The sequence below is a fragment of the Sorex araneus genome, chromosome 2 (assembly GCF_027595985.1).
Source record: "Sorex araneus isolate mSorAra2 chromosome 2, mSorAra2.pri, whole genome shotgun sequence".
NCBI classification, from domain to species: Eukaryota; Metazoa; Chordata; class Mammalia; order Eulipotyphla; family Soricidae; genus Sorex; species Sorex araneus.
The window spans coordinates 192791602-192814112 of record NC_073303.1 but is presented as its reverse complement, the minus strand read 5'-3'; the positions used below and the strand labels follow the sequence as shown (position 1 = coordinate 192814112).

Genomic DNA, 22511 nt, shown 5'->3' with positions numbered 1-22511 from the left:
TTGCTGGGTGCAGCCCAGGGGACCCCGGCACTCAGGGCCTGAGCAGGGACGCATCCGTAAGCATCACAGTGACCCTCCAGTCTGACCCAAGCCTCCTGTGCACCATCTGTGAGTCCCCTAAAATGGACCAAAAAGCAGTCAAATACTGAAATTTTTTAAAACGAGGGAAAAAGGCAAAGTTTGGTGGGTTGAGGGGAGAAATTCCAAGGTAGAATCCGCTTATCAAAGGGAATTAAAACTATACACAAAGCTGAAAAAATACCACTGAAATTCCTAAATATGAAATACAGCAAGTTAACTGATCTCTGTATGTTAGCCTGTAGTCAGAGTGGGAGGTTCCCATTGATAAAGAGAGCTGGGGTCGGTGGGCAGCGCACTTGCCTTGCATGAGGCTGACCCCTGTTCCATCCTGGCACCCCATACTTTTCCCCGAGTTTGCCAGGAAGGATCCCTGAGGGCTGGGCCAGGAATAAGCCCTGAGCACCACCAGGTATGGCGTCCCCACCCTAATAATAATAATAATAATAATAGTAATTTTGTAAAAGATCAACATGAATTCAAATGAAACTAAAGGACTATGACACATTTCTCCTCCACCTTGACATGCACACACAAAACATTCTCTCTTATCCAAGTACCTATATTTTAAAAAATATCCTCCCTCTCTGAGGTCAGAATTAAGAAGTAACAGAAAACCAAAGGAACACAGCAGTACTTTGACACAAAAATAAAGGTGTTACATTTCAAGGATATCTGGGTAACAAACCAGGGGTACCTGTTGAAATCTCTTTAAATGAAGAGTGAGAACAGGAGGAGCGAGAGAAATCAGCATCTGCTTTTTGGCATTGGTGTAAACATGTTTCTTTTCACCTAAAGAAAGAAATAGTAGGACATGAAAATCATGTTAGGCCTCAAGTCGTCTGATTTGCTATAAAAATCATTTCAAACTGCTAAAATAAGGAACAGGAAACTTCCTATAAAGGGTCAGACAGTATTTTTGGGCTTGTGAATAAATAGAAAAACATCAAGGATACTTGGTGGGTATTTATGTATGACAGAAAAATCTTCACAAATTTTGACTGATGGATTTCAAAACAGAATCCTAACTGATACAAGCATCACCTGCTGAAGAGAACACTATCAGAACTGCTTTGGAGTGAGAATACTTTCTTAAGTGGGTCAAAGTCCCTTTCAGTCATTTTTAAATGCTCATGTAAATTTTTTTTCTTTTCTTAGTTTTTGAGAGCTACCTATGGCATATTCGATATGCCAAAAACAGTAACAAGTCTCACAATGGAGATGTTACTGGTGCTCACTCGAACAAATCAATGAACAACAGGACGACAGTGCAGTGCCAATTTCTGAGTCACAGCTAGACGTGGCGGTGCTCAGGGGTTACTCAGGAATCACTCCTAGCGATGCCCAGGGTACCATATGAGAGGCTGGGGATCAAATCTGCTATACTATCTCTCCAGCCCCTATAAAAATACTATTTTGTTTTTGTCTTTTTGGGTCACACCCATCAATGTTTAGGAGTTACTCCTGACTCTGCACTCAGGAATTACTTCTGACAGTGCTCAGGGGGATCATACGGAATGCTGGGGATCGAAGCAGCGTCAGTAGCATGCAAGGCAAATGCCCTACCCACTGTACTATTGCTAGGGTCCCCAAAATACATTTTTAAGACCTCAGAAATCATATCAAAACGGCAAAAGGTCAAATTTGACCTGTGGACTATAGCTTGCCAATGGCTTCTCAAAAACAAACAATTCTTTTAAAAAGCCACACGGGGGCTGGAGCAATAGTTCAGTGGGTAGGACATTTGCCTTGTATGCGGCCAACCCAGGTTCAATTCCCAGCATCCCATAAGGTTCCCTGAGCACCGTCAGGAGTAATTCCTGAGTGCAGAGCCAGGAATAACCCCTGAGCAACACCAGCTGTAACCCAAAAAGCAAAATAAATAAATTAATAATAAAGTAAATACCCTTACGGTGATTCACTAATAAAAATAAATAAAGAAAAAAATAATAATAAAGTAAAAAGCCACACAACTGACCTTCCGCACCATCACGTAAATAAATAAAAGAAGACTCTGAAATATTTTGATGACCTCCTCCATTTAGCCAAACTCAAAAGGGGAAAGTGGAGGACTGGGAGGAGGGAATTATCAACATGTTTCTGAACTGTGCTCCCACTGTCTGGATGTGGAGATCTCACTCCGGTGCAAAAGATAACAGGAGAGCCCAGAAGCCATCGGCAGGAGCAACATGCTTTGCGTGCCAAAGTCCAGGTTCGATCCCTGGCACTGTGTGTACCTCTGTGTACCACTAGGAGAGGTTTCTGAGCACGAGGCCAGGAGCAGCTACTGAACACTGCCTGGTGTGGCAAAATAAAATAAAGCTAACAAGGAAATATAGCTACAGAGGAGTAGCCGCTATCTGTGATAATCCTGTTGTGCTAACATCCTGTGGGCAAGGGGCCGGAGCCATAGCACAGCGGGTAGGGTGTTTGCCTTGCACGCGGCCAATTGGGGTTCAATTCCCAGCATCCCATAAGGTCCCCTGAGCACCACCAGGAGTAATTCCTGAGTGCAGAGCCAGGAGGAACCCCTGTGCATCGCCAGGTGGGAACCAAAAAGCAATAAATAAATAAATCACTGTATCACTGTCATTCTGTTGTTTGTCAATTTACTTGAGTGGGCACCAATAACGTCTCTATTACACTCAGTCCTGAGATTTTAGCAGCCTCTCCTTACTCGTCTTTCCCAATGACTGGAGGCTCTCTCAGGGTCAAGGGAATGAGACCTATCGTTACTGTTTTTGGCATATCGAATACATCATGGGTAGCTGGCTAGGCTCTGCTGTGCGGGCGGGATACTCTCAGTAGCTTGCCGGGCTCTCCGAGAGGTATGTATGTATCTATTACTGTATTTGGGATATGAATACACCATGGGGAGCTTGCCAGGCTCTCCCATACGGGCAATAGACTCTTGGCAGCTTGTCAGGTTCTCCAAGAGGGAGAACAAGGCTATTAGATATTGAGGGCTTGGTCTTATAGTCTCTGGATGTTGGTCCTTGGTGGGATTACATGGTGCCGGGGGCAGTTTGTGGGTGTGGCTGCCAGGCTACTGGAAAATGGAGGGTCTGGATGGAGAAGGCCCAGTCCCAATCCGAGCAGGCTTGGAGATCTCAGCCCCAAGTCCTGCACACCTGAGTTCTTCTGCTGGTCCCTTCATTCGTGAGGGGATAAATAAACAAATAAATAGATAGATAAATAAATAGATAGATAAATAAATAAATGGATAAATAAATAAATATTTAGCCCCAGGGAGAAGTGGCAGAGAGTCAAACTGTCCCACTGTGACCGCAACAGAGAGCGCCGCTGCCGCCCTCCTACAGAAACACTTCCGAGGAAGTGAGAGCCTACTGACGCCAACCAACCCTGGCATCGTGAGGACAGCAGGACTGTGCCTGCTGGCATGCCGACTGCGCCCCGGAACACTGCCTTCTCGACCAGGGTGGGGCAGCGGCCGAGCAGACACTTCGCCCCATCCCCAGTCTCACGGAAGGGACTGTCACTCTGCTCACCCTGCGGACCTCAGTACCTTTCACGTTGGCCTTTGGTCCATGGTACTGTCTCCGGGTGCACACCTCACAAAGCAGCTGGTTGGCGTCTCGGAGCTTCTCGTTCCGGGTGAACTGGTACAGACAGTGCTGGATGGAACACTCGTCAGGGCTGAAGGCCTCCCTGCTGGCCAGCGTGCAGAAGGCAGTCTCTGGGTCTTCGTTCACCACCTCGTAGGCCGGGGACCCGGGGGCCGGGCTCTCGTTTAGAAGCTCGATATCGATGTCATCAGGTTGGAGAGCAGCATTCAACTGAAGGTTTTCGAAATCACTAGAGAGGTCTACCTCGCCGTTGCTCACTTCCGGCAGGTAGGCACCATTGAAGTGCTTGGTGCATTCAGGGGGAGGAGACGCCACACCCTCCCGGTCCTTCTCCACATGAGCATTTCTCGTGTCTACTTCCTCTATGAATTTTTGATTGTCAGTTACACCGTGAATCATTTTCTCTTGGTCATCCAAATCCTTCTGATTGTTAATACAATATTCTTTGTCTATAAGGTCTTCGTCTGAAATATGGTTGGGCTTACTATCCCCGTCTTCCTGAAGTGACACGTCAATATCACGGTCAATTTCTTCGGAATGATCAAGGGTACCTATTTCATTTAAATGAAGAACTTTTTCTTGAAATTTTTGTTGCCGTCGTTGGTTCTGTAATAAAAAAATATTAAAATAGTTCTCAGACAAAGAAAAATAAATAAGAGGAGAGCCAGAGGGGAAGTCTGGTGGTAGAGCACACGCCTTGCCTGTGTAAGGCCCTACGTTCAATCCAAACAGAAAGGAGACCGGGAGAGAAAATACTAATACATACCACATTGACCCCAAGAGATCAAGAACAAAGAATTCACCCCTAGAATTCTGAGACTAAAAGTTCCTTTTCTGGGCATATAGCTCAACAACAGAGCACAGCCCTGGTTTCTCTCTCCGGCACCAATAACAAAAGCTCCCTTACTATGGGTCGAACGGAAGAGAAGTCCCCTAACTAGAAGCAGGAATAAACTACCAATCCTCAAAAAATATTTTAGTTGAGGGGCTGGAGAGATAGCACAGCGGGTAGGGCGTTTGCCTTACACGCGGCCGACCCGGGTTCAAATCCCAGCATCCCATATGGTCCCCTGAGCACGGCCAGGGGTAATTCCTGAGTGCAGAGCCAGGAGTAACCCCTGTGCATCGCCAGGTGTGACCCAAAAAGCAAAAAAAAAAAAAAAAAAAAAAAATATTTTAGTTGGGCAGCTTAGATATGATCTCTGTTCTAAAAGTAGCAGCCGAGACAGAGTACTATGTTAAACCAAGCTTGCGGTGAGTCTGAGAATTAGGGCTTCTTCCTCTAAAAGCATCTTTTTGCCATTTGTAGCCTGTTTCCAAATATTTAAAAAAGGAAAGCTTTGAAGCCAGAGGGAGCCGGTAGGTTGTCTTGCATGTGGCCGACGCTGGTTTGATCTCCAGCAGCGCAGATGATTCCCCAAGCACTACAAGGAGTGACCTGAGCCCATTTTAGATAATTTTTACTGCATCTTCTGCCAGAGATGGAGGGTGAGGAAGCACCGTGTCGCCTACCGTGTTGAAACAGCAAAGATGAAAGGGAGGGGGGAGTGGGGAGGCACTTGCATGGAGTGCAAAAGGAAAGCAGTACCCAAAAAACTCAACTATTGAGAACAATCATATTTGGATCACTTTTTTTTTTTGCTTTCTGGGTCACACCCGGTGATTCACAAGGGTTACTCCTGGCTCTGCACTCAGAAATTACTCCTGGCAGTGCTCAGGGAACAATATGGGATGCTGGGAATCGAACCTAGGTCGGCCGTGTGCAAGGCAAATGCCCTACCCTCTGTGCTATTGTTCCAGCCCCCTGGATCGCTATTTTAAGAAATCAGTGAATGCAAAAAAACTCTGACGTGACCCCAAATTTGCACAACCAGACTCTTGGGGAACTCTGCATCTGAGATCAGGAGATAGGAGTCCTGATGCCGTTTTTTTTGTTTGTTTTTTTGTTTTGTTTTGGGGCCTTGAAATGCTGGGGTTCTCCTGGCTCTGTATTCAGGAATCACTCCTGAAGGTGCTTGGGACTATAGGTGCAGGTTCACTCTGTGCAAGGCAAGCACCCTCCCCAAGGCCCTCTGGTCTGCACTTGTGGCTCTGCACTCCAGAGATCACCTCTGGCGGTGCTTGGGGGACCATATGGAATGCATGACACACATCTAAAACTGATATATGTTATAATGCAATGTTACTTCAAAATAAAGAGCAAAGGAAAATAAAATTAAGTTGTAGCCAAAAGGACCAAGACTGCATTTAAATTTGTGGGGGCCGGAGCGATAGCATAGCGGGTAGGACGTTTGCCTTGCACGCGGCCGACCTGGGTTCAATCCCCGGCATCCCATATGGTCCCCCAAGCACTGCCAGGAGTAATTCCTGAGTGCAAAGCCAGGAGTAACCCCTGAGCATTGCTGGGTGTGACCCTAAAAGCAAAAAAAAAAAAAAAAATTTATATTTGATCATATTTTCCAGAAGAAACTGCAAAATGATACCTACCTAAAAAGCCAGTCGTTATGTCATAAAGGTCATAAGTAGAAGGAGATGCAATGTATTCCCTTACTTGCAAACAGGACCCCACACATGCAGGCAAGTAGTAAGTCATCTCTTACTGAGTCCCATCCCTAGTCCTGTTACATTGTTTTTTAACTTTCGAACGTCGATGTATTTATAACTCCAAAATTGTTTTAAAAAAACAAAATCAAGAAAGGGAAGTTGGAAAGATAGTACAGAGAGCAAAGCATTTTTGCCTTGCATGCGGCCAGCCCCAGTTCAATCTCCAGCATCTCATCTGGTGCCCCAAGCACCAGGAGTAATTCATTTGTGCAGAGCCAGGAGCAACCCCTGAGCACTGCTGGGTGTGGCCCAAAGAGAAAACCAGAAGAAAAAAAAATGGTGAAGGGAAGTGGTCACTGATGTAGGGATTGGTGTTAGAACATTTTATGACTGGAACTCCATCATAATGATTTTGTAACTTTTAAACTCAGGGTGATTTAAATTTTTTAAAATAGGGGGGAAAAAATAAGAAACTTTTTTGAAAGTTACCATAAGATGTAAAAACATTGGTGAAGGGAATTGGTCACTGAGGAAGGGATTGATGTTGGAACATTGTATGACCAGAACTCAATCATGAATAATTTTATAACTTTGAAATTCAGGATGATTTAATTTTTTAAAATATGGGAAAAAAATCAAGAAACATTTTGGAAAGCTACCATATGTAATGCAGGATTAAAAATAAAGAACAAAAGCATGCTAAAATGAATTCCTCTGCAAAGAAAACGAAACAGCTTGTACTGTCTGCCAAGTAAAAAGTACTATATATTAAAAATAGACATATTTACCAATGTCATCCTGACTTAAATAATTCAAAATTTTAAATTAGGGAGGTATAGCTTCTTCCTTCTTACCTTGGCTTGCTTTTTGGCTTGCTTCTTAGCTTTTTTCTGTAAGTGTTTACTCATTCCTGAAGGAATATCATTTCTCTCTTTTATATAACTGTCATTATCTTTTTCCTCCTCACTCTCTTTATCTTCATCCTCCATTGTCTTTTTCAGATTTTTATCATAGACGGTTTTCTTACCACTCTTTAATAAGAAGATAATAGAAAATATGAGCAATTATTGAATTTTACAATCACTGTTTGATGAAAAGAAACTTCATGTTACCCAAATATGTTTCTATTCCAAATATGTTTGTGCTCTCTTCCCCACCGCATGACTGAAAACATATCCAGGACAAAATGCATTCATCTCAAAACCAGAAAACAATATGCGAACACTGAGAAAACAGATAAACTAGCGTAAAATTTTTAAAAACAGGGCAGGGTCTGAGTGGTAGTACAGCAGGTAGGGCACTTGCCTTGCACAAGGCCAACCCAGGTCCTACCCAGAAACCCCACATTGTCTCTCAAATTCCACCAGAGTGCTCCCTGAGCACAGAGCCAGGAGTAAACTGAGGACTGCTGGATGTGACCCAAAAGACAAAAAAAACCAAAAAAGTAACAATAAATGAAAGACCCAGACAAGTAAAATACAAAGGAATACAACTAATTTTATTAGATAGACTGATTATGTTTTAATTATTAATATCTAAATATTCTTAGCTTATAATTGAGTAAATACCACAATTCCTTTTTGTTTATTACTTATTTTTTTGCATGCGATTTTAAGAAAAGAACCAGTCTGGTAAAATTTAATCACTACTAAGAGTGCTAATTCATATTAAGTTGAACAATGATATTCAATATTCATTACCTGTCATCTCTTTTCCTATTATTACTTCAAAAGAACCAAATTAATATAGCTTAAAACTGAAGTACTCTTAAGACTGTAAGGGATCTGTGATTACTGTTAAATAATGAAATCGTAACTTGTAACATAAATAAACCATTTCCCCGTAAGTTATTTATCTTTAAGGAATTACAATCAATTATTTCTCAATACAACTAGAGTGGAAAGAGAATTTTTAAAAATTCTTGGGTGAGCTTAAGGGGCTGGGGAACATGTTCTGCATGTGGGAGGTCAGAGTTCAATTCCTGACACCACATGGCCCCCAGGATAACACCAGGAATAACCCCTAAAACCAGGGCCCCTGATCTCCTGATGTGGGCCTCTGCTCCCCTCAAATTCAAGGCACACCATCCTCTTAAAAAAAAAAAAATCCCATGTCTTACTCAAATCTAAGATTTATTTTATCTTGGGACTGGAGCAATGGTACAGTGGCAGGGCACTTGCCTTGCGTGCAGCTGACCCAGGTTCAACCCCAGGCGCCCCTACATGGTCTCCCGAGCTCCCATGGACTGTTCCCTGAGTGCAGAGGCAGGCGTAAGCCCTGACCACCTCCAGGTATGTCCCCCAAACAAACCACAAACAAATACATAATTTTAAATTATATTTCAAACAAATTAAGAAAAATTTCTCCACGAACTCCTAATGCACAAACACAGAAAAGGGACAAAGTTTCCACTAAAATCGAACAGAAGAAACTAACTATTGAAATAAACTCAATTGTCTTACCTGATCATCTAAAACTGGTAGAGACAAATCAAGGAAAGACTCATGTACCAAGGAGACCTTAATCCAAAAAAAAAAAAAAATGAAAGGATGAAAAAGGTTCACCGTGAATACTAAACAGCAAGAATAACTGATGGGAATGGGTAAGAGAGAATGGGGAACGATTAGTTACAACTTAGGAAGGTAACTTTCTGCAGCTATGTGGCTGGAAAGATCATGGTGAGATTGTAATCTTCTCCTAAAGGCCATCATAAAATCATTTAAACCCCAAACTAAATTTAAATTAAGATTACACATGGTTGGGCTAGGATATGATTCAGGCACTACAGCAGAGGCCTGGGTTCAATCCTGCCCCACCTTCCAAAAAAATCACCACTTGCCACGGTATCCAAAATAATTAAAGAACATTACTCACAGTTGAGGAATTTAGATTGAAAAAAATTTTAACTCACAACTCCTTATAACTTCTTCAAGATATAAGGAATACTGATAGTTCCTACAAAGAACTAGACATATTTGGATAGTTCAACAATCAAGTGATTAATTGTCCCCTACTAAAATTACTCAGCGGCTGGAGCAATAGTACAGTGGGTAGAGCATTTGCCTTGTATGCAGCCAGCCCGGGCTGATCCCTGGCATCCCATATGTTCCCCTGAGCATTGTCAAGAGTAATTCCTGAGTGCAGAGACAGGAGTAACCCTTGAGCATCCCCATGTGTGGCCCTAAAAGACAAAAAAAAAAAATTGGGGCTGTACGGCAGGTGAAGCGCTTACCTTGCATGCCATCAACCCAGGTTTAATCCCCGAAACCCCATATGGTCCCACTAGCCCACCAGGAGTGATCCCTGAGCACAGGCCAGGAGTAAGCCCTGAGCACCACTGGGTGTGGCCCTAAATACCACCATGGGGAAAAAAACTATTAATAAAATCTCACCCATACTATAATCACTTACAGTTCTGCATTCATCACACATAATGGTACTAGTTAGTTCACCACCAAAAATCCGGTCTACAAAACTTGGTACTGATTTTTTCTTTTCATAATCTATAAGGGAAAGAAAGTTTACCAATTATTTTTATATACTTAACTAAGGCAAAACTACTTTTTCATCTGTCTAGCCCCCCAAATTTTATTATTGGGGGCTGGAGTGATCATAGAGAATGTAGGGTGTTAGTCTTGAATGCAGATGACCTGGGTTAGATCCCAGTACCCCAGATGGTTCCCTGAGCCTGCCAGAAGTGACCCCTTGAGTGCAGAGCCAGGAGTAAGCCCTGGACACTGCCGGTGTGACAAAACAAAACAAAACAAAAGTATTTTAGCATCGGTGGAGGAAAGTGGACACTGGATAAGAAACTGGGTTCAAACACTGTACGCCTGAAACCCAATCATGAGCAACTTTGTAATTCCATGGTGACTAAATAAAAAACAAATACATTTAAACAACATTTCATTTTTTATTTTTAATTCCATAAACTCATTTTTTTCTTCATATAAAATTGCCATAATTTAATTTTCTTATATAATTGGCAGCATAGACTTTAGAACTGATTAGAACACAATTTAACAATATCACCATCTTGTGAAAAGAAAAGGTTTTATCCAAAATTAAGTCAGTGGAAAATAATGCTAGTCAGTGAGATTTTCTTTTACTCCTATTTTGGCTTTTTGGGTCATACCTGGCAATACTCAGGAATCACTCCTGATGGTACTCAGAGATGTTGGAGATCAAACCTCCCCACTGAACTATTGCTCTGGCTCCTGGCTGTTTTTTGTTTTGTATTTTTTTTTTTGAGATTGTCTATATATTAATATCCTATTAGTAAAATGAACAGATTGGAGTCAGAGAGATAGTACAGCCAGGTTCGACCCCCGGCATCCCATATGGTCCCCGAGCACTAGCAGGAGTAATTCCTGAGTGCAGAGCCAGAAGTAACCCCTGAGCTTTGCTGGGTATGATTTCAAAAAGCCAAAAGAAATAATTAACATTAAAAATAAAATGAGCAGATTGAACTAGGCTGATTATTTTCTAGATCATTTCTACTCCTATAGTCTAACAGTAGGCATGATTTATATAGCTTTGTAATACTTTGTTATTTATACATATGCACACAGATATACATCCATACGTATATACAGAAGTATATATATATGTATATATGACATACATATGTATATATAACGCATATACACATACATTAAACTCCATTTAAAACTTTAAAAGGCTAAACTCCATTTAAAACTTTAAAAACCCAGAAAACAAGGAAAACATTTTACACAAAATCCTCCTGTAATTTTTCTGTATTTCTGGAAATATTCTTAATAACCTTAACAGAAGGTAACACTACCCAATGAGATGACTAGTTTTCTAAGTACATGAAAGATATAAGCTTTATTCAAATGACAGGTGGTTTAATTCAAATAGTCAGATATTACCTTTAACTTTATTTTTCAGTTCTTCATCCAACTTTTCAGTACTATTACCAAATGCTTTGAGAATTCCTTTACTCACTCTCTAAAAACAATAAAATGGACACAAAAGTTTAAATTATTTTCTTGGAAAATATGTAAGTAATCAAAATGTAGTTCCCTAAGCTTATGAATAAAACTTAGCATTTCCAAACTCATATTTTCAAAATTAACTTATATAGCTAAAAAGAAGTATACAGCAATTATTAACCCCTGCATCAACACACTGTCTTACCATTTCAAGATTTTAGCCTAGCATGAAATACCAAGATTAATGTAAGGGCTAAGGAATGCACACACCTTGCATGTGGCCGAACTGGGTTTGATGCTTGGTACCTCTGGGTCCCCTAAGCATCACCAGGTGTAGCCCTAAAGGTCCCCAAGCATTGCATTTCAGGGCCTGAGCAGCGCCACATCCTTGGGCCCCAGCAGTGACCCACCTGCCTGGCGGGCAGGGAATCCAGGGAAGGCTCTGGAGCTCCTGGGGCACCGCCTGGGAAAGCCACTGCCCAAAAGATGTGAACTTATACACGGGCCAGAGAGCTCCCTCAATCCCCAGTGTTGCAGGAGCCAAGTGGCTGCCAAGTACCCAAGAGTGAAGACCTCCCAGAGGAAAATGTAACTGTTTCACCTCAACAAATCCAAGTTTCAGAACATCCTTTGGAAAGACCACTGAAATACGCGGTAGCTATGCAGGGTCAATAAATGAGCTACAGTCAAGACCCCAGTGCTCAAAGCCAAGTAATTACTACAGGTTCTGAACTTCATAACACCCAAACCTCAGAATCTAAAGTGAGAAACAGTAACAACACTAGGCACAGAATGACTTTAAGCACTGAGCAAAGTCATCCACATAAAATACTCAGATGAGTGCTTGACATGAAGTAAAAGCAAAATACAGGGCCAGATAATACAGTGCGTAGGGAGTTTTCCTTGCACACACTCAACCTCGGTTCAATCCTCAGCATCCCATATAGTCCTCCGAGCACTGCCAGGAGTGATTCCTGAGTGCAGAGGCAGGTGTAACCCCTGAGCATCGTCAGATATGATCCAAACAACAACAAAAATAAATAAGAGCAAAATACATTTTAGCTACTATCACTACTACTTAGTAGCACTGCCTGTAGCACTGTCATCCTGTTGTTCATCGATTTGCTTGAGTGGGTACCAGAAACATCTCCATTGTGAGACTTGTTATTGTTTTTGGCATATCGAATACGCCACGGGTAGCTTACCAGGCTCTGCTGTGAAGGCGGGATACTCTCGGTAGCTTGCCAGGCTCTCCGAGAGGGACGGAGGAATTGAACCTTGGTCAGCTGCGTGCAAGGCAAACGCCCTACCCACTGTGCTATTGCTTCAGTCCATCACTACATTAGCACTACTATTAATTATAATCACATCTTCAGAGGCATTATTTTATATCCGTGCAAATAACAAAAAGATTTTAAATGCAATTAAGTGATTCCTGACTCTTACCAAAAGAAAATACTTTCAAGATTCAAAAATCTACATTAACTCACACTCAAATTAAGAGTAAGCATCTAGGGGCTGGAGCAATAGCACAGCGGGTAGGGCGTTTGCCTTGCACGCGGCCGACCCGGGTTCAATTCCCAGCATCCCATATGGTCCCCTGAGCACCGCCAGGAGTAATTCCTGAGTGCAGAGCCAGGAGTAACCCCTGTGCATCGCCAGGTGTGACCCAAAAAGCAAAAAAAAAAAAAAAGAGTAAGCATCTATTAAAACAGGGAGTTGTTTCAAGAGAAACGCTTTCCAGAATTCTGTTGTTCTCTGCAGATAACTATACCATTAAGAGTATAATGCTCTGTGCACCAAGTAAAACCGCGTAATGAAAAGAAGAAACAGTTTTAGTTTTCTTCATGCGTTCTAATGACTTAAAAAAACGGTTAAAGGGCCAGAGACACAGTACAGGGGTTAAGGTTCTTACTGTGCTTGCGGCCAGCCCAGTTCCCTGAACCATGGGCCTGATGGGCAGATTTGTGTATCACTGAAGAGGCTCTAGACCTACTGAGAACTTCCTGGAGACCCTCCTACACCTCCTCTCGCATCCCATCCCCAAATTGGAGCTGCATTCTCTGCTGTCTACCTTACAAACAACAATATGTACTCACTCTCTCTCTGAGTCTCCTTATAATTTTCTAATTAAATTATTTTCCTTCACTTAAAAAAATAATTACACAGAAATATCAAAAAACTTTGTTCTGGGGTCACACCAGGCAGTGGGTGGCTTACCCCTGACTTGGTGCTCAAGGACCATATACAGGGCTTGGGATCAAACTCGGGTCAGCCACTTGCAATTCAAGAGCCTTACCCACTGACCTCCCTGGCCCCCTCAAATAACATGAATACATGAATACCTGGCTTCAATAACTGATTTCTCTATTTCTGCTAACTCTCAAGACATCAAGTGACAGAAAACTTAAGATGAATGTAGGATGACATTGCTTTGTCCTTTCTCCCTTGCCACAAAGTGCTTAGGTTTATTAAGTCACACCCATCAAGGTGCTCCAGAGTCACTCCCATTCCTTTGTTTATCTGTAACCACTTCTCTGTGCTCTCTTCCCTAACCAGTTAATCAGCTTTTCCCCCTAATCAGACTCTGTTAATTTGTAAGGTCAGATCTTTCTAGGACACTGAACTTGTATTGTAAGTTAATATTGCCTTTCTCCTCTCCTTATGTCTAGTTTTGAATAGTTTACTTTAAAACAATGTCCTTTTTGTACAGACACAAGAAGACAATTAATATTATGCTTCTGTAACTTGGGATTTAATTGGCTTCGAATATTATTCATTCCCGGGCATCTGCTTTCTCAACTTAAGTTTCAGTTGCCCTCAATTCCTAGCACCCCAAAAGCAGGGTCCCGACGAGGGACTAAAGGGACCCAGGGCAAGCTCTGAGCTACCCTGGCATCGAAATGGGCCAGGCCAAAGCAGCACAATTCTAAACTATAAGTTAAGAGCTTGATCATGGAGAAATGCTGTCATGATCCAAAGTAACGACAAGACTAGGACCCTGATAGGGATAGGAAAAACTAAATCTGGCCTGAGCACTGTAATCTGAGATTGAGATGATCCCAGGAGAGCAATTTTATAAGCTTAATGCATCTCTTACTGTGTCCATACAAAATGATTTATATTATGAATGCTTCTGTGTTTGTTGGAGAGGAGAAACACACCCATGGGATTCCACTCTTGTGTGGGTCGTCCTGCTGAAAGAGAATCTGTCCTAGAAGCAGCATCCCCTGAGGGAAAGAACTTTTACCCTATTGATTGTGACCACACCTCTGTGTAAGCCCCAACCCCTCATGCTTGGGGGATTTAACTAGGTTTTAGAGTGTGCTGGGACATCAGATCCGGAGGCCAGGAGAGCAGCAGAGAGAGACAGGAGTGAATGGAATAAACGGCAACTAATCAACCGGGTTGGCCCTCATTTCCTCCTCCGTCTGCCCCATGGCCCGGCCGCTCTGGCTGGGCAAGTGGCCTGGGACCACCCCCTGAGCCCAGGAGCAGACGGGAAGAGCAGCCAGAGCTCTCCCACGGCTGCCCCTGGCAGAGGTTTTTTACAGATGAACTTAAAAATATACTAGACAAAAGTAGGTAGGGCAATTGCTTTGCATGCACCAGACCTGAGTTTGATCCCCAGCATCCGATATGGTCCCCTGAGCACTGCCAGGAGTAACCCCTGAGCCCCAAAGATAACCCAAAAACTTAAAAAAAAATACACACACACACACACTCATATACACACATATACACATACTACCCAAAGTATGCTTACTTGGTGTTCTTCTGCTCTCATCCCATCCAATAAATAACGAAGTAATTCCTGGCTATCTTGCTGCTGATAACCTTTAAACCGCACTGCTCTACAAAGGATAGCAAGAAAAGCAACAATGAGTCCACTAAAACATGCAGTTGTTCTTATATGCATCAGGATCACACCCCAAATCTTGACATAGCTTAGTTTATCAAAATTTCTTCTATTACTAGTCTAACAATACTATTGGAAAATTCAATTTTCACATAAAGCACATTTTAAATCTAAATTTAAAAAGCAACGTTGTGACACATATATATGTATATACGCATATACACATATATATAGGTTTACTTTAATGCTATTAATTTTTTTAATATTATTTTCTTAGCATCATACTGATGCATCAAAAGACAATCAAAGCAGATACTCACTTTTTACAGACCTGAGAAAAGAGTTCTTTAGGAGTCACGATTCCCTTTTTGGTCTCTTGCATCTCATTAAGAAACTGGCTCATAGCTAAAGTAAGAGGGCCAGGAGGCTCAAGGTTTATTTCTAAGGGTTCCTGAATATGGGAATAGAAATTATATTCCTCAGTCAAATTTAGGAATCATTACTTTACCAACTGCAACCCATCAACCTACTGCCAATGCTCCTCAGACAGCTACCCCATCTTAAATGTACATCAAAAGAGAGAGACTTCAGTGGCAGAGATTTGATGAACAATAGAATCCTACTTTTAGCTTTACAGTATCATGAACCTTACACTGAGCAGAAGAACTGAAAAAGGCAATGTGAAATGAAGACAGCAAATCTAACTTTATAATAGTACAGTTGCCTTAAAAACATCAAAAAAGCAATGCACTCATTCCTTACGTAAAAAACCCTGAAATACTCAAACATCAAGAATGTTTCCAAGAAAGAAATCACTCAAGCAGGGCAGAAAATAATATTTTGCTTATATTTTCTATTAATCTGAACACTTTGAGCATGATAACCAGAAGCAAAACAAACTAGAAATTTGGAAATAAGTAAAAACCAACTCTTTTAAAATAATTTAACACATTACTTTCATAGGAAAATTATGGACTACAAAAGAAAAAAATTTTAAGTACATACTGTTAGTGCCAAATCAGGGGGTTCAATTTTCACAATTGTTCCAGACATTTTTACTTCTTTCAGTAGTTCTCTAAGCACTGGTGTTTGTGACAAATTCTGGAAATCAGGGTAGAAAAGAAAAATAATTTAAGGGTAAATCAATGAAACATTTCTTAAATGTTTAATCTAGCAAAATAAAAAATCAGTAATAGCATGACAATCTTTATCTTAGAACACAAAAACTTAGGGCATGCTCTCCCTCCTCTACCCCTCCCTGTGGCTCATAGCTAATTCAGTTGAGTCTGGGATACGGCTCAGGGGACTAAGGTACAAATACTGCATTGGGGAGCCCTGGGTTCAAACCCTGGTACCACATGCCCCCCTGAGCACCAGTGGAAGCAGTAATTGAGGAACACAGGTATGGTCCCAAAAGAATCAATTCTAAGCTTATTCCTCACTGCAAAGGGGCAGTCTCCTCACATCATCAAATCTGATGCAGTTACAGCACCACCGCCAAACAGCTGTCACCCCATCTTATTACTCATTGCTTATGACTTCTGTATGAGATGAGCCGGGACATCCGCCACCAGTAGAGAACACAACTTTTAAGAGGTCAAAGGCCAGATATCTTTAAACCCTATTGTACCTGAGTACTTAGCACACATTTCATCTCATGAAAAGTAAACATTTCCTTGCATTTTCTTTGAAAGCACACACAAAGAAATTACATAAGGAAGAAAAAACTCACTACTGTAAGCAACAAATACACAAAACATATTGCAACAGATTTTTTTTTTAAGGCAAAAAAGTTACCACTGGCACCTGCATAACCGCATTGAAGAAACAGGTGTTTCCCAAATTACTGAGTCCCTTCACAGTTATCTGAGAAGCAGAATTCGTGGAAGGATTTTCTTTAACCGTGTTTTCCTTTTTTTCTCTCTCTTGTTCATTTTTACTCTCCTTTTCTAATTTTTTATTTTCTAGTTCAATGTTCCCAATATCTTTTGCTGCTTCAAAAAGAAAGAGAGAGAAAGAGAAAACGTATTTAGCAAAATATGTAATACAGTCACCACACCAATGTAAAACCATACTTGGGACTTCATACTACCAATAGAATTTATTTTGACCAAATGTGATTTGCCAATTTGATTCAAAAGGTTTTCTAATACTGGTAAGTACATGACCACTGAGATCAAAAACCACCCGCGCACCACTGGGTGTGGCCCTCGTGTCCTCCACTCCCCCGAATTCCACCCGGAATGACCCCTGAACACAGAGCCAGGAATAAGTACTGAGCATGGCCAGGTATGCACCCCTCAAGCCCCCGCCCCCGCCCCCACCCCGCCACACACACACAAAAGCAAGTTGTGGATAAAGCAACAGTCAAGACTATGCACGGGACAAAGTCCTTTCCCGCCCCAGCGATCCCAGAGCAGGCCTGCTGGGGTGGTCTAGGTACATGAAGCTCCCACTTGCCTTTAAGTCACGGAGTATCTTTTGGGCCCCAAGAAATAAATTTTTAAACAAAACTCGAACACCAGCCCTGGGGGGACGGAGAGAGAATCCAGGGGTTAGGGCCCATGCCTTGCAGGCAGCGGACCCTGGCTCAATCCCCAGCATAAGGTCACCACTGGGTGCAGCCCTGAAGACTTCCAGGCACCCCCGGTGTGGACGGGACAATCTCTAGCGCTGCGGGCCCGAGCAGCGGGCTCGTGAGAGTCCCCGGTTCAGTGCCCTCCCTGCAGAGTCCCCAGGCTCAAAGCTGGAGGGAGCACCCAAATGCTCGGAGGTGTGGCTCCACACCAAACCCAAAACCCAAACCTGAACTTAGGAACCAACAGTCTGACTCTGCCAAAAACACTTTTGAGAGTATAAAAAACTTGAAGCCTGGGCCAGAGAGATAGTATAGCGGGGAGGGCGTTTGCCTTGCATGAGGCCAACCTGGATTCGAGCCCTGGCATTCCACATGGTCCCCTGAGTAACTGGCCATACGGCCGCCAGGAGTAATTCCTAAGTGTGGAGCCAAGAAAAAGCCCTGAGCACCACGAGACATGGCCCAAACACCAAATAAAAAAAAAGTTTTGAGGAAGCTTAAGGCAAATGATGCATCATACAGAGGATAGTACATCTGCCTTGCTTGTGGCCAACTTAGGTTTGATTCCCAGCATCACAAATGGGCCCCCAAGCCCTGCCAGGAGAAACTGCTGAGCACAGAGCCAGAAGTAACCCCAAAGCATCAACATGTGTGGCCCCAAATCAAAACATCAACAACCAAAAAGCGACAAAAAGCAATGTAGATGATGGATGCAAGTTCAATTAATGTATGGAAAAACAAAACAAAACAAAACCCTGGGGGCCGAAGCAATGTACAGTGGATGGTCATCTGTCTTGCATGCGGCCAACCCGGTTCGATCCCCAACATCCCATATGGTCCCCTGAGCACCACCAGGTGTAATTCCTCAGTGCAGAGCCAGAAGTAAACCCGGAGCATGGCTGGGTGTAACCCAAAAAAACAAAGAAAAAAACAAACAAACAAAAAATCCAAAACCCCGAAATCTGTATCTTCCACATAAATGCAGCAATGTTCAGTAGAAAGCTGGTGCACTTTAAGCCACTGTGTCAGAGCACAGGCACAGGCACAGGGCTCTATGGCCCACACTCCGGACTCACCAGCACCTCTCGTTCCTCAAAGGCCCTCTAACATTATTTTGGGGATGAGTGGGGTCGGTGAGCAGAGGGTCTCCCACCAGATGTTCAATGTGAGGACCCCAGGAGGGCGTTGCTGCAAGAGACACAGGCCCTCCTCAGGAAAGCCCAAGGCCACACCCGGGGCTACTCAGGGCATCAAATGTCAGAGCAAGGGAAGCAGGGTCAGCTGAACACAAGGCCAGGGTCCTAGTCCCTATATGATCTCTACAACCCCTTAGGCCGTCTCAAACTATTAACCAGAAATCATTCTGCAGTTTGCAATCACGAACGCTGCCTACGTACAACACAGGCAGGACAGCAAGTCAGGATACCTACAAACCAACATTACAATAGAAAGGGAGAAATAAGTCATTTTTACCTGCTTTTGAAGTGGTAAGAGCGGCTTGCTTTCTAATATAATCGACCACCTGACCCAATCGATTTGAACTACAATACTGCACTTCTTCATCACATAGGTAACACCTACGTCCCAAAAGAGCACAAAGATGAAAAATGACAAACTGACAACCAAAAAGGGGGCCAAATCTTAGTTTCTGGCACCAAAATCTACAAGCATGAAATTATCCTAGTGGAGAAGCTGAAATAAAAATTCTGTTTTCTTGAAGAAAGCTATCCATATTAACTCTTCATATATTATGAATAAGGTTCACCCTAATTTAATTACACATAATTATGCTGGAGAAAATGAAAATATTTTACTGGAATGACTATTTATTTTATTTTTTTGCTGTCTGGATCACACCCGGCATTGCACAGGGGTTACTCCTGGCTTTGCACTCAGGAATCATGCCTGGAGGTGCTCAGGGGACCATATGGGATGCTGGGAATTGAACACGTGGCGGCTGCGTGCAAGGCAAATGCCCTCCCTGCTGTGCTATCGCTCCAGCCCTGGAATGACTATTTAAAACAAAATCTATACGTATTTTTCTATATGTATTTTAAAATACTGTATCATCAAAACACATTTTATAGTAAGTTTTTAAAGATGTGAAAATTCTTGAGTACAGGAAACACATGCTAATCTGACACCTGTTTTCAGTCAATTTACTCCAAATTTTTACTGTAATCTCAGCTGATCTGGAATATATTTGCAGTGTTGTATTTCTTTAAACTAAAAGCCCAACATACACTTCGTAATACAACAGGAGAGTAAAATGTCTTATACACACAATTTTTGTGTTAGTGCAACACTAAGCAAAAGCTCTTAACACTGCAAAACATTACAATTTAAAAAATTTTTTTCTTATTTTCCCAGTACCTCCAATTCTTCAATATTTCAAGTAAATCGCAATTAATAATAAATGAGTTGAAACTCACCATACGCTCCAGTTGTCCAAATTAAGAACCAGACAATGAGGTTCTGATCTCGGTGTCATATAGTGCTTCAAGGCATGCTGCTCCTGAGAATTTCTGCCGCAGCCCTAAAATGCCATAATTGTTAGCTGCAAAGCCACAAAGGTCCCACAAAATGAAGAGAAAAATTCATAGTCTAAAGTGATCATGCGGGTCGAGAAACGCTACCGCTGACAATTGTAAAAATGAGAACCATGAGCCTGCAGGACCAGTGCTTTCTGAGCAGCTGGTGGGGGGGCTCCCCAGGCCATCCCCACAGCTCGCGGGGGCCTCCAGAGACAGCCAGCGATGCTCCGAGGCTCCACAGCTGCACCCAGGGGGATTGGGGATTGTGTGGTGCCAGCGATCACACTGGGCTCAGCCACTTGCAAGGCCAGAGCCTTAATCCCTGCACTAGCACTCGAGCTGCTTTGCAGTTTCTTAAAATACAAAACTCTCAATTATCATATCCCCTGACAATTGTTCTCTTTGATATTTTTCATCCAGAGAAACGCAATCCTAAGTTTACACCAAAACCTGTACAGGCAAGTTCAGTGCAACCATAGTTATTTGTCATTGCCCCAAAATGAGATCGGGGCTGGAAGGTAGTTAAACAGACCGCCATGCACGAGGCCTGGGTCTGACCCCTGGTACCGAAGGTCCCCGAGCACTGACAGCTATGACCTGTGCCAGCCCTGAGTAGCTGAGCACGGCAGGCTACGGCGTCCACCTCCCCGAAACAGGGGACCAAGTCCAGATATTCTCCAACAGTTGAACAGATAAACCCGTGGCACAACTGTGCCGGAAATAGTGCTTAGCAATAAGAAAGAGCGAGGCCAGAGAGGTGGCTCAGTGGTCAGGCACACGGCTCACGAGCAGACGGCTCTGGCTTGGCGGCTGGGCAGGACAGAGGGAAGGAACTGTTGACAGACACAACTTGGAGGAAGCTTGGGTTCCATCAACCCAAACTCTTGAACACTGTCTGATTTTACTCAGGACAGTTTGAAATGAGCAAATTTTAGAAATAAAAATAAGACTGGTGGGTGTCAGGGATTGGAGGAGAAAAGGCAGTAGGGAGGCAGGTATGATTATTAAGGGGCAAAACCAGACACCCTTGGAACTCTTCATAGGCTGACTTTGGGGTAGCTACTACACAGATCTCTATACAGATGACAACATCTTATAGGAATCATTTACATCAGGGCACACGCACATGTGCACACAAATGCAGAAGTAAAGTGGGGAGATCCGATGAAGACTGCTATACTGTGTCAGCGTTAATATCCCAGTGGGACATTAGACTGTAAAACACTACCACTGAGGTAAAGTAGGCAAAATGTACAAACACACCTACTTTATTTTAAAACTGCATGTGAACTCTAATTATTTCAGTTCAAAAATTCAACTGGAAAAGTTTGTTTTTTTAAAAAAAAAAAAGAAAAAAAAAAAAGAATTTCCCTCTGCCTCACCTTAGAGCTTCATGACAGATCTGTGCAGTTTCCTAACATAACCTTAACTTGTCGGCTCTCAGGGTGACTAAGAGGCCCTCACAGTAAGCCCCACTGTAGTACCGGCACACTGTTCTGCCACCCACATACCCCTCAGGCCAAGGACCACGGTATTCGTGCCCCCAACGGCCAGAAGTATGGTCTGGTAGCTCACAACTCAGTGGAAAAGCGCTGCCTCACACATGGTCCATTTCCCCAGGGGCAGCCCACATCCAAAGACCAATCGATGCACAAGTCCAAAGGCCTGGTCACTCGCCTCCAGCCAGGCCGTCTCTGAAGGCCAGAGCATCAGAGGAGAGAGTCGAGGTCCTATAACACTGAAGCGTCTCTCTCTGCACAACCCAACTTCTTTCACACTTCTCCTGGATGGTACCCAAGAACACCTCTCGATAAACCACCTGCACACAAATCCTTGTCTGCATCTTAGTCATTCATGCCGTGCTTTGAAGAAACACCATCAAAAGCAAATGTCAAGAGTTTCTAGAGGGGCCAAAACAATAGCACAGCGGGTAGGGCGTTTGCCTTGCACAAGGCCGACCCAGGTTCAATTCCCAGCATCCCAAATGGTCCCCCAAGCACTGCCAAAAATAATTCTTGAATGCAGAGCTGGGAGGAACCCCTGGGCATCGCTGGGTGTGACCCAAAAAGCAAATAAAAAAAGAAAGAAAAAGAAAAGTTTCTAGAATCCCATATTGATCAAACTGTAAGCATACCTGATGGCCACATTTAAGACAAAGCCAAATGGAAGGGTTTTCTTCTGATTCTTCTTCAGATTTATCTTTTACTTTATTGTCCGTCTTACAATCTTGGCAAATATTCCATTCCACATTCACTAGAGCCTTTTTCAAGTTACCTTGTTCTAATCCTTTTCTAAGATGTCTGCATACAGGTTCTATTAAAACAAATAATAAAGGAATCAATGAAGAGGTAAACTACAGTTTTATTCAGCTGATAT

At 42.8% G+C, this 22511-nt stretch overlaps 1 protein-coding gene across 4 annotated transcripts in view; it reads right to left on the bottom strand.

Annotated features, from left to right (window-relative positions):
- Positions 1 to 22511, bottom strand: part of USP16 (ubiquitin specific peptidase 16) — a 32710-nt gene that overhangs the window by 5406 nt on the left and 4793 nt on the right. For 3 of the 4 annotated variants that reach the window (XM_055126108.1, XM_055126109.1, XM_055126111.1), the window contains 13 exons: positions 22270 to 22448; positions 20034 to 20137; positions 19075 to 19178; positions 16830 to 17017; positions 16029 to 16124; positions 15344 to 15474; positions 14931 to 15018; positions 11102 to 11180; positions 9621 to 9712; positions 8672 to 8728; positions 7064 to 7240; positions 3605 to 4271; positions 776 to 870 (listed from right to left, as the gene is read on the bottom strand). In XM_055126108.1, the coding sequence (XP_054982083.1) occupies positions 776 to 870; positions 3605 to 4271; positions 7064 to 7240; positions 8672 to 8728; positions 9621 to 9712; positions 11102 to 11180; positions 14931 to 15018; positions 15344 to 15474; positions 16029 to 16124; positions 16830 to 17017; positions 19075 to 19178; positions 20034 to 20137; positions 22270 to 22448 (2057 nt within the window). The remainder of the gene's footprint in view (positions 1 to 775; positions 871 to 3604; positions 4272 to 7063; positions 7241 to 8671; positions 8729 to 9620; positions 9713 to 11101; positions 11181 to 14930; positions 15019 to 15343; positions 15475 to 16028; positions 16125 to 16829; positions 17018 to 19074; positions 19179 to 20033; positions 20138 to 22269; positions 22449 to 22511) is intronic. The other variant, XM_055126110.1, reaches the window with a different exon arrangement.